This window comes from Passer montanus, unplaced genomic scaffold (assembly GCF_014805655.1).
Source record: "Passer montanus isolate IOZ18808 unplaced genomic scaffold, ASM1480565v1 scaffold436, whole genome shotgun sequence".
NCBI lineage: Eukaryota > Metazoa > Chordata > Aves > Passeriformes > Passeridae > Passer > Passer montanus.
Window position 1 is genome coordinate 9,522 of NW_024369218.1, and position 12,565 is coordinate 22,086.

Here is a 12,565-nt window from a genome sequence, read left to right on the forward strand (position 1 = left end):
GTGTGGGTTTGGCAGAGAAATGGTTTGATTTCATGCTTGGTGCCAAAGGCAGTGCCATTGCTGTTCTGTTCTGATCCTGGTTTCTCTGTCATGAATGACAATGACAGTGTTGCCACAGAAACCTTTTCCACAGTAAGTGTTTGTGTGGAACCATTATTGTTGGCCGGAAGAGCCAATTAATCCTGTGTCAAACCTCCATTATCTACCTATGCCAGTATTTCTGTGCCAGAATGTGATACAGAGTTTCTTCAGAGTTGTAATTACACTTTTATTCAGGCTTTTGTTTCCAGGAGGATTGCAGCTCATTTTCACAATTCCGGTGAGTGCATTCAAATCTGAAACAGTAAGGATGTGTTTTCAGGACCTTGCTGGCGCTCTCCCCCGTGACCCAGCCACTGCACCGGTCAGTTCCTTTGAACCACACTGTTTCGGCCTCGCTTCCCTTTCCCACTTCCATGGTCTTTCATTCATAGTCTGTGTTCTAAATGGAGAGGAGGTTGACCCTGTTTCACTCCCCACGCTTACACGTAGCGGGTGGCTTGGGGCAGGAGCAGTGTGATTTACTAAAATGTGGATTTTGATCTAATACCGATATCCAGCTGTGATGGACAAAGACTCTAACAGTTTAAAGTTAGAAAGTGTATGTGTATTGTGACGCAGCAAGTGGGGTAGCTCCCAAATACACGCTGCCATTTTACAGGTGATTACAGCGTTCTTTTATGTATACAAATGTTGAATACCCAAAATACAAATACATATTCATAATTTTGGTATATCCCATTCCCCGCTTTGTATGCTAATTAGTGCAAAAGCTATTAGGCAGGCGTAGTGTGTTCCTTGAAATGGGTCGGTGGTCTCTTTCATTGGGAGGGGTCCCAAAAAAAGGAAGTAATTGTAGTGTTCCTTGTTCTGACCTTTCTACCTTTTCAATGCAAATATGACAAATGAACCCTTGTTAGAACTCCCGTTCCTTGTCTTCAATTGCTTTTGAAGCAAAAGAGGCCCACAATTGTCTTAAATCCCTAAAAGCTATTTATCAGTTTCTATATTCTTCATTATGAAGCCAGCTCACCCAACATTGTGTTGACAAGCAATCAATTATTAGTTAACTACTAACTCTTATCTTCATCAATGCCTATTTGTTTTAATTAGCTCAAATAAAGCTTACCTCTAACTAAAATCGTAGCTCTTCTAAAATTTTTCAATTCCTTAATGTTTCAAGTGAGTATGTTGCCGACTGGAGGTTCATATCTGGTGTTTCCTACTCATCTCTGTATTTCACACTGGTTACCTCCCCGGTCTGTCCTGGAGTACAGATTCCCCTTTGCCTATGCAATCCTGATCTTTCTTCTTTGAAGTGCATGTGGCCAATCTGCTTGCGTATTATGAGGGTAAAAAAAAAAAAAAAGTGCACGTTTTGAAGGAGTTGTCCATGTGTATTATCAGGCAATGTGAGTCTCTTCTTTACTGAGGCCAGCAAGTACTGAGAGCATTTGGTTTGTCTTTGTATTTATTTGCCACTTGATGGGATGTAGTTACGTAACAAGTTAATGATAAAGTTGTAAAATGTCACAATGTCAGCTTTAGGAGGAGGAAGAGGATTGTTAGTTCTCCTTTCAAAGGCTCTGCCAGAATCTTTGAGATCAAGATTCTGAAGAGTTTGTGGTGATTACTAGAATCTGTGTGGTGATTACTGGATTAGCACCTAGATTACTAGGTGCTAATCTCCTGCACTGTTTCTGGGGAGATTCCAATAGCAGACCATTATATATGACAGTATCTGCTCTGATCTGTTGACATTGTTGCCGAGTTACCTTCATGCTGAAGGTGTCTCTGAGCTGATCCTTTTTGCTGAGTTTTTATCAGATCTGTATATCTCTTATGAACTTGAGAACATTTTACATTTCTTTGAGTAATGTTAAAGAGGAGAAATGTCTTTCATGCGTTAATGTTTTGACCTTCATTCTTACAGAACGAGAAATGTGCACACAACTTTTTTCAGAGATGACTGTTTGCAAAGGCATTTTGGGTTTGTGTGGTGCTTGGGCAGGGTGAAGTGTGGACAAGCGGGTTCGTCAGTTTGCCTTCCTATTGCATGTTCTTCCCAGTGACTGACAGCTGAATTCTGCCCTGATTGTTATGAGGAGGTAGAGGTGGGCTTGTTGTGTGTCCTGATAATGTGTCTGTTCTGGTGTCAGCAGAATCAGTGCTCTTGCTTGCTGCACATTCATGGTGAGCATTCAGTGCAAGATCAGTCAGAGAGTGGCCTAAAGCAGGAAAAGAGACAGCTGGATGTTCCACCTGGCTGGGTGTCTCTTCATGTCGTGGTGATTACCAAGGCCTTGCCACTTACACCAGGTGCCCTTTTTCTGCATCCAGAAAGGGGAGCTCAATCCTCTGATGAATTTCTCTGCAAACAATACCCATGGAAGTGCAAATTTCCTTCAGAAATTCTGTGTGTAAGAACTGCCACATGAAGCATCATTTTTCCAGCCATTATGTCCTTCTGTGTCTGGATGTAGAATTTCATCATGGTTGAATAATGCTTTTCTCAGCCTTGACCAACCTTCAGATGTTATTAATGGCTCTTTTTTTATGAAGTAACTGTTGGTGTTGTGCATTGTGTGAGTAAAAGCTGTGAATGCAGAACAAGGAGGACAGAGGCTGGCGTCATACCAGGGAAAAAGGTGAATCAATGCAATTCTACCTGAGCAGTGGTTTGAAACGATGCATAGTACCAAGGCCTGTGCCATCTTTTGTGCAGTCCTGGTTTCTCTGTGTTTAAAGGCAGTGGTAGTTCTCTGATCATAGAGCATTTGTCCAGTAACTCTGCATTTAGAGAGCTGATGCATGGGTATGTGCTGTGAATGAGGGATTGACATGGCTTAGAGAATCACCATCAGAGATGTGAAAAGTGGTTTCAAGAGGATTTTGCAGAATGCTTGGAAAGAAAAGGATGGGAGGGTACTTCTGCTAGAAATTAACTTTTCATTTGAAGCATTGACAAGAAACTTACTCATTTAATCCTCTCTCATGTCTGATAGGGCTCTTCCTGAGAATGCTGGTCCTAGGATGTGGACATAAACTGTGCATTAATTTTTGCAGAGTCACGTATCTTCTGAAAAGCCCATGTGCTGACAAAGAATGATGCTGTCTTTGAGTGGACTTTGAAGACTGAGACTTTAACTGAACCATGTGTAGCTTCTACCCACTAGAACATTTTATATTCTGATGCATTCATCTGTATGATGATCCTCGATCTCCATAGCAGAAGTTGTGTGGGAAACATGTCTTTCAAGGATTTCTGTCTTCAAAGGTAGCTCCCCTCCTGCATGATATTTGAGCTTGCCAAAGCATTCTGTCTGCATGGAAGACAGGACAGGTTTGCTTGTCTGTGGTTTGAAATGCCTTGAAGGGTGGTGGGAACATTGAGTTTCCCCTATTTACTGTATTAATCCCATTGTTGTGCCCATCTGCGTTTTCTATTCTTCTTCTCCAAAGAAATTACTTGTGCCTCTTGATTCTAGACACTCCTCCCTGTGTACCTGCCACATTTGACACAGTCTGAAATGTTAAGCTATAATTTCTTCACTTCTGTGCTCTTGTCATTCCTTCCTTGCTGCTTCTCATGATCTAAAACTGGGTCTCAGTTTGGCTGACAGACCTGGGAAAGGAGATCTGTTGAAATTAACAGGCATGGGGAGCAGTTTCTATTCCCACCTGAAGGTGTTTAGCTGCCAAGACAAAGACTTTGATACACTTCAGGTTTCATAAAATACTGCTGAACTTCAATGTCCATTTCTTTTTCACTTGCAATTGACATAAGATAACAATAATCCAAGTAGTTGGATGTGTCCATGGTGCAACTGTCTACTGTGGATGCAGAGCAAGAGGCTGAATTCCTACTAGGAAATTAGGTGAATTAATGTGGTTTTGACTGAGGACTTGTTTGATTTCATGGTGTGCCATTTTTGTCTGTGATCCTGGTTTCCCTTGTAACAGCCTAAATGAGAGATGCGGGACTCCAGGCGGCTCTTCCAAAACACAGTTTATTCCATGCAAGACTGATAACAGAGCATTTGTCCAATAGCTCTGCCTTTCAGAAGGTTGGCACCTGGTTAGATGTCATGAATGAATGATTTGGATTGTCTAAAGAATCTCTGTCCGAAGTATTGTCGGAAGTGCCTTAATGTGATGTTGTGGAAATGTGTTTTGAAGCAAGTTTGATGCATGTCCAGCTGCACTTTAGGGAGGCCTCAAATTGGACCCATCCAAAGATCTCTTCCTGGTAAAGGATCTCCCTGCCTCGAGGAGCAGTCATGGGAGGTGTCCCCGTAATGGGAGATCATCACCACACAGCCATGCTGCCTGGCACGGAGATTTCAGAAAATAAATATGGCAGCTGCCACTGGCTTTATGGGATACATTATTTGGCTCAGAGTGAAATTGTATCAACCAGGAAAGGGCTGAATGAGACTCCTTGTAACCACAACTGGCTTTGCTTGATAGAGGAGCCTGGGAAAAGACCTTTGCACATCACTCTGCTCCTTGGAGGGTTTCCTAGTGGAATTCTCCCCTAGCTTTGGCAAGTTTCTAATTCCTATCTGAAAGCTCTTTATCTAAATTATATCTGCCTGGAATGTTGCAATGGAGAGTTTGTTCAAGGTTGTACCAACATGTCCTTCTAGGCATTTTTTCCCTGGATGGTCATGCTTCTGTTTCCCTGGATCTGGACACTGCTTTTGCATTAGAAGTTATGAGTGGAGTTTTTTTCAGGAAATACGTACTTTGGTCACCTAAGAAAAAATTCTATGTGTGAGGATGAAGCAACATAGTGTAAAAGAGAGCCTGTTCCACTTTCTCAGAAAACTTAGCTTGACCAAGAGGCCCATGATAAAGCCTTTAAAGTCAGGGTTTCTTACCATATGTTTGTATAATTAGTAGAGGCAAAACTTCATTTGCCAAGGCCTTGTTCTTTAGTGTCTGTTTAGTCACATTGTAGCTGGTGAGGAAGGCAGGAGACACAAGTGGCAGACCCTTGAGTTCCAATTCTGAGTGAACAAATGTAAACATGGCCTTAGAGTAAGTCACAATTTTGTGTTTGTGTGATAGAAGAGGGGAAGAGATTCCCCTAAGTGAATGGTTTGATGACTACATCACTGTTGGATGACCACCCCTCTTTTAATTCGTCCATTTATCATTCCTGTGCTTTTGAATAATTATATTTTTGTCAGAATGGTGGTGATCAGGTAGCTGTATCTCCTTTATGTGCATGATGATGAAGCATTATCTTCTTACGAGGTATTTTTATTAATGACAAAATCATAAACAAATCTGAAATTTGAATAGGGTTTGAGAGAAATAAGAATGATAACATATGGGTAGAATAATTTATAAATTGGTAGAATGGTTTATAATTGCTGTGGAAGCACTGGTGCATTTCCAAAACCAGAACCCAATACTATATAGTCCAAAGTAAGACTTCACAGTCTCACTTGCTCGTTCAGACACTGGTGACTTTCAGGGGCATTGTAAAAGATTTTTGTAAGGCAGAGATATGAGAATGCACCTGTGTATTCCAGGAGTCCATTATCTCCCTCAGAGAGGCCAGTCACAGATATTTTGGGTTTGTTTTGGGGGTTTTTGGTGGGTTTTTTTTTGTTTTTTTGGTTTTTTGTTTTGTTTTTTTTTTTTTTTTGTAATTTCTAAATACTCAGAAACGAGGGAGTGATTTGAGCTTCTGCTTTGCAAAAAAGTCCTCATGAGGAACATGAACAGAGCCTCACCCATTGCTGTCTCCAAGTGGGTAACAAGCACAAAAAAGACCAAGGAGCCTTATTCCATAGCAGCAATCACCTCCAGAGGCCTTCTGCCAAGCTCCAGAGCACAGGACAGGTTGCAGAGCACAGATGGCCAGTCCCACCAACCTGGAGATTGTTCTTATTTCTTGGGGACTGCAGGACTACAACATTCTCCTCTGTCTGATTTCCTACACTGTGCAGAGCTGGATTTCTCACAGTAGGGAACAATCAGCACCATGTGGGGCAGTGGGAGGTTTTTTTAGTTGGCTTCTTTGATTTATTGAGGGCCAGCATTGTTGTTCTGAAAAAAGCAATATCTGGAGCTTAGTGAAGTCACCCAGTAGAATTAAAAGACACCTAGCAACCCTCTGAAGTCAGTGTAACCTCTGGGATTCAGTGAGTTTCCAGTTTGTCTGGACATGAGATTTGAAGAGAGAGTTGTGGCTGAGAAACTCAAGATCATAGACCCAAGATACCTTCCTCAATAAGGTCATATTTGGAGTTTTGTATGAATTTTGTATTTGGATTTCTGTATGAATCATCAGAAATCACTGTAAAATTTTCAGTTGATCATGCTGTAGTTAGATGGACTGACCAGATGTTAGGGCCTTTGTCTAGAAGCTCTCCAAATTAAAGCAGGGGAAATATTGTAAAAATTCTTATGACAAGCTTTGAAGTTTTAACCGTCCACCAAGACCATCAAGGGTTTCTCCACATTAAAGCGTAGTGGGTGCCAGGATGTGCAGAGTGCAGAGCCTGCCTGGCCTTGTACTTTGCTTTCCTTTGGCAGGTATGTGCAGTGACACAGGTCTGAGTGCACCTTTGAAATTAACATCTCTCCCTCAATGTTAATTGTTGCCCAGAATCAGAACCAGACCTGAGGATTTCAGAGTAATGTGAAGTCATTTGTGTGGGCCTCAGTGTCATCTGTGGGCAGGAAGGTGAAATATCAGGAAAGATTGAAAAGATTTGCAAGCTTGGTATGAAGAGATAGAGAGGGCTTGGGAAAGAGATACAACTGGGTATCGTAAATTCATATTTTGGCTGTCTCTTCTTGTTGCGACCGCTCAGGGATTGTTCCCATGAGCGGGAAGATGCCTCACACACATTGGAAATGAACTTGGAGAAGGCGGCTGCAGTGGCGCGGCGGCGCCTCCGGGTGTCGCTGTTGGCCGCCGCCGAGCGGCGCTGGAGCCGCCGCCGCCGCCGCCGCAGCGTCCTGCCCCCGCAGGCTGCTCGCTCGCCCGGCGCCGGCCACAGCGGCAGCGGCACCGCCGCCAGCAGCAGCGGCGAGAGGCGGCGAGAGGCGGCGCGGCGAGCTCGCAGCCTTTGAGCGGTGTGTGTTGTGGGCGGCGAGAGCGGCTGGAAGGGAGGCAGGGCAGCGGCAGGAGGCAGGAGCGCGGCGAGCGCTGCGGGCAGAGAATGGCGGTGAGGCGGCGGCAGAGGCTTGGGCCGGGCGGCGGGCGAGCGCTGCTGGCCGCGGTGCTGCTGTGCGTGTGGGGCCGGGCGGCGGCCGAGCGGGTCCGCTACGCCATCCCCGAGGAGCTGGGCAGAGGCTCGCTCGTGGGGCCGCTGGCGCGGGACCTGGGGCTCAGCGCGGACGAGCTGCCGGCGCGCAAGCTGCGGCTGAGCGACGAGAAGCAATACTTCACGGTGAATGAGGAGAACGGGAACCTGTACGTGAATGAGAGGCTGGACCGGGAGGAGATGTGCGGCGAGTCGGCGACCTGCTCCGTCAGCTTCGAGGCGCTGGTGCACAACCCGCTGAATATTTTCCACATTGAAGTGACCATCGAGGACGTGAACGACAATTCCCCGACCTTCAGCAAAACTGCTCTGGACCTCGAGATTGGTGAATGGACGCTTCCCGGTGCTCGTTTTCCTTTGGAGATGGCCCATGATGCAGACGTGGGCAGCAATTCGCTGCTGACTTATCAGCTCACCAGCAACCCGTCCTTTTCTCTTGCCATGAAGGACAGCCCGGACGGAAGCAAACTGGAATTAGTTCTGGAGAGAGCCTTGGACCGAGAGAAGCAGAGCTCCTTTGAGCTGGTGCTGACGGCAGTTGATGCCGGGGACCCTGTGAGGTCCGGGACTGTCCAGATTCGGGTCAACGTGACGGACGCCAATGACAATGCACCCGTATTTGAACAGGACCGATACCGCGTGAGCCTGCCCGAAAACACACCGCCGGGTTCGGAAGTACTAAAGCTGTCAGCCTCAGACGCCGACGCAGGCACCAACGCCCGCATCACCTACGGCTTCGGAAAAATGCCAGCCAAGGCACTTCAGAAGTTCGTGATAGATACAGAGAGTGGGTCTGTCACACTGCAGGAGGCTTTGGACTTTGAGGACACGCACGTGTTTACCTTGGCTGTGGAGGCAAAAGACGGAGGGGGTTTGATAGCGCACTGCAAGGTGGAGGTGGAGGTGCTGGACGTGAATGACAACGCGCCCGAGATCACACTGCTCTCGGTGTCCAGCCCCGTGCCCGAGGATGCTGCGGTGGGCACCGTGGTGGCCCTTCTAAAAGTGCGGGACAGAGACTCGGGTGAGAACGGTCAGGTGTGGTGCGAGCTGTCGGGAGAGGCGCCTCTGTCGATCGTGGCGTCGTCGGGCGGCTCGTAACCGGCCGACCGGGATGCACTCCAGGTCTGTAACTCCGCGCCCTCTTCCTCTCTTAACCTTCTCCCAACGGCGTGGCAGAAACGCTCATGAGAGTTGTTTTTTATTTTCTGGGTGTTTAAGTGTCCCTTTCCTCTTTCCATGAGCACATTAAATAGTTCCTTCTGTAGTGTTTTCTTTTCCTTATTTCCTTCGCAAGTGACAGTTACAGCCACAACACCCTTTAGACATTCATGCTCAGTTGGAAGTCCTTTCCTTTTAATTTCTGGTGCCTAGAATGTATGTAGAACTTTGAAGCTCGTTTCATTAATCTCCGATTCTGGCTCAGATTAATGATTCTCGGTAGGAACAAAAATGTTCTTTGCATAGCCTCGTCACAGTAACTGGCGGATTCCTATTGTGTAGAATGAGACGTAGATAATGAGCTTGGATTGGAGAGATTTCCTTCCCGATATTTTTACCCCTTCGCTCCTTTTTTCCGACTCTTAGTAGGTGGACAAAACTCTGCTGGTAAATATTGTTAGGTGTATGACTCCCTATGGAAAGTTCCATGTGACTTCTTGAATATGAAAGTTCACCTCTCTGTGTTTGTTCCCATCTTTTGAGTTATGGCTGCTGTAGAAAACCTTATTCTACTGACTTGGGTGAAATTAGAATCTCAAAATCCTCTATGACTGATTTGTCAAAGCACTGTTGGTTCTGTGCTAAGTAAGATTGTAACGAAAAATTCCAAAAACGTAGCCAGTGAATGGGGAGCAGTGTAGAATTTTCATGGTAATGTAATGTGCGGGTGCAAAGTAAGCACCGTGCCTGCAGTATCAGTTTGGGGCTTATGACTGTTTGAGTGGTTTCCCTAGACCCCAACACTGTTTTGATCCGTGGAATGGAAAAGGAAAGAGTTCTTCAAACACGAGTAGTATAAAAGCTATGTGGGGGAATTTGTGTTTCCCGACTCATGCAATAGAAGTCGTGGTTTTCCAAACGTAATATTAAGAGAGATTTATATCCATATGATATCACCACGATAAAAACTTTTGCCCTTGTGGTGGATGGAAATAACAAGACCACGGGAGGCGTGTTGCTTATGCCTGGTCGTCATCAGCTGCAGGATCAAGCAGAGATCACCAGTAGAAAAGCAGTGTGTGTCTGGCTACTGATCCATCCCGGCGAGCTGCCCGACCGCGAGACAAGAACGAGCAGCGCTCGGTGCCTGCAGTGCCGGGCGGAGGCTGCGGGCGCCGCTGTTGACCGAGAGGAGCGAGAGGAAGCTCGGAGCGCTGCAGCCCCGCCCGCTGCGGACCCGCTCGATCGCTCCCGCACTCTGACTCGGCAGCGGACAGCTTGCGAACGTCCCCGCGGTGGGGAACCGTGCTCCGGAGAGACAAAGGGGCCGGCGGCAGTGGCTCTTAGAGACAAGCCGGACAAAGAGGGGGAATTTGAGCAGGATCGACAATACCGCGATCGAGATGTGCGCGGCGGAGAAGCGGGGGGGCCGGCGGCAGCGAGCTCTGCTGTTGGGAGTGCTGCTGGCGGTGTGGCAGGCGGCGTGGGGGCAGCTGCGCTACTCGGTGCCCGAGGAGATGCCCAAGGGCTCGTTCGTGGGCGACGTGGCCAAGGACCTGGGGCTGCACCTGCTGGAGCTCAGCGATCGAAGAGTGCGCATCCTAAACAAAGGCAGGACGCAGTATTTTGCTCTGCACGGGAAGACGGGACATTTAGTGACGGCGGAGAGGATCGACAGAGAGCAGCTGTGCCGGCTGGTGGAGAAATGCGTGCTGCGCTGTGAACTGATAGTGGAGGGACAGATGCAGGTTTACGGAATCGAAGTGGAAATCACGGATGTTAACGACAACGCGCCGAGCTTCAGAGAGGCAGAAAAAGAGCTCAGACTAAGCGAGACGACAGCGCCGGGTTCGCGGTTTCCCCTGGCCGAAGCTCATGACCCAGATTCGGGCCGGAATTCCCTGCAGAGCTATGAGCTGAGCGGCGACGAGCACTTCTCGCTGGCCGTGCAGGCGGGCCCCGGCGGCGATCAGCGTCCCGAGCTGGTGCTGGCCAAGGCGCTGGACCGGGAGGAGGCGGCGTTTCACGAGCTGGTGCTGAGGGCGATGGACGGCGGCGATCCGGCACGGACGGGCACGGCTCGGATCCGCGTGACCGTGGTGGATGCGAACGACAACGCGCCCGTGTTCAGCCAGGCGGAGTACACGGTGCGAGTGCCCGAGGACGTGCCCGTGGGCTCTGTCCTCGTCACCGTTACTGCCAATGACGCAGACGAGGGGCTGTATGGTCATGTGAAATACAGCTTTCGTAAAATTTCAGACCGTGCTTCAGAACTTTTTAATCTCAACTCTGAGACAGGAGAGATAACTGTTAAGGACCACTTGGATTTCGAGGAAATCTCCTCTTACGAACTTGAGGTTCAGGCACATGACGGGGGAGAGCTTTTTGACACGGCAAAAGTCGCAATCTCTGTGACAGATGTCAATGACAATACACCCGAACTGACAGTATCCTCGGTAGTGAGTGAAATCGCCGAGGATGCTCAGCCGGGGACTGTTGTGGCCCTGCTTCACGTGCAGGATGGCGACACGGGGGCGAACGGCGAGGTGCGCTGCTCGATTGACAAAGACGTCCCGTTCCGGCTGGAGAAGTCCTATCAAGACTACTACCGTGTGGTGACATCGAGCGAGCTGGACCGGGAGCAGGTGTGGGAGTACAACGTGACGGTGCGGGCGGCGGACGGCGGGTCGCCGTCGCTGCAGAGCAGCGCGGTGCTGGCGCTGCGGGTGCTGGACGTGAACGACAACGCGCCGGTGTTCTTGGAGGAGCGCTACAGCGCGCGGCTGGCGGAGAACAACGCGGCGGGCGCGCTGGTGCTGACGGTGCGCGCCACGGACGCGGACTGGGGGCAGAACGCGCGCGTGCGCTACCGGCTGGCGGAGGGGCGGGTGCGGGGCGCGCCGCTGTCGTCGTACGTGTCGGTGCAGGCGGAGACGGGCGCGCTGTACGCGCTGCGCTCCTTGGACTACGAGCAGGTGCGCGAGCTGCAGCTGTGGGTGCGGGCGGAGGACGGCGGCGCGCCGGCGCTGAGCAGCAACGTGTCGGTGCGGCTGCTGATCGTGGACGAGAACGACAACGCGCCGCAGGTGCTGTACCCGCCGGCGGGCGCAGCGGCGGGCTCGGGCGCGGCGTGGTCGGGCGTGGAGCTGGCGCCGCGCCGGTCGGAGGCCGGCGCGCTGGTGGCCAAGGTGGTGGCGGTGGACGCGGACGCGGGGCAGAACGCGTGGCTGTCCTACGAGCTGGCCAAGGCCACGGAGCCGGGGCTGTTCCGCGTGGGGCTGCACAGCGGCGAGGTGCGCACGGCGCGCTCGCCGCTGGCCCGCGACGCGGCGCGCCACAGCCTGGTGGTGCTGGTGCGGGACCACGGGCGGCCGGCGCTCTCGGCCACGGCCACGCTGAGCGTGGTGCTGGCCGAGAGCGTGGCCGAGCTGCTGGCCGAGCTGGGCAGCGCGGCCGACGAGGCGGCGGCGCCGGGCGAGCCGGCCGCCAGCCTGACGCGCTGGCTCGTGCTGGCCGTGGCCGCCGTGTCGTGCCTCTTCGTGGCCTTCCTGCTGCTGCTGCTGGCGCTGCGCCTGCGCCGCTGGCACCGCCAGCAGCTGCTGCCGGCCGACAGCGGCGCCCTGCGCGGCGTGCCCGTGTCGCACTTCGTGGGCATCGACGGCGTGCGCGCCTTCCTGCAGTCCTACTCGCACGACGTGTCGCTCACGGCCGACTCGCGCAAGAGCCAGCTGCGCTTCTCGGCCGCCAGCTGCTGCGACCCCCTCCCGGCCCGCCCGCCGCCCGACGAGCCCGCGCCGCTGCTCGGGGACCAGGACCCCGCCGGCGCCCTGCCCGCGCCTTCTGCCCCTCCCTCGGTGAGTTTCTCTCTCCACATTTTCTCTGCCACGCTTTCTTCTGATGCTCCCCTGCCCTTTCCCCGCCGTGTCCCCGGTCTTGCATAGGAGATTTTGCTTCAAGCATAGTAGGTTTTCTGTCGATGAAATTCTGAAGGCTGGTGCACTTTGCTGTCGTCATGTGAACACGGGGTAGGTTCCCCCCCGTGCCTCCCAGTTAGTGAAGAAGGAAGGAGGGACAGG

General features: G+C 50.7%; 1 protein-coding gene across 1 annotated transcript; it reads left to right on the top strand.

Moving 5' to 3' along the window:
* Positions 1 to 6,952: 6,952 nt before the first annotated feature.
* Positions 6,953 to 12,445, top strand: LOC120507563 (protocadherin gamma-A10-like). Its single transcript, XM_039720368.1, has 2 exons — positions 6,953 to 8,425; positions 9,760 to 12,445. The coding sequence occupies exons 1-2, from the start codon at positions 7,224 to 7,226 to the stop codon at positions 12,428 to 12,430; spliced, it is 3,873 nt and encodes a 1,290-aa protein (XP_039576302.1). The 5' UTR covers positions 6,953 to 7,223; the 3' UTR covers positions 12,431 to 12,445.
* The last annotated feature ends 120 nt before the right edge of the window (positions 12,446 to 12,565 follow it).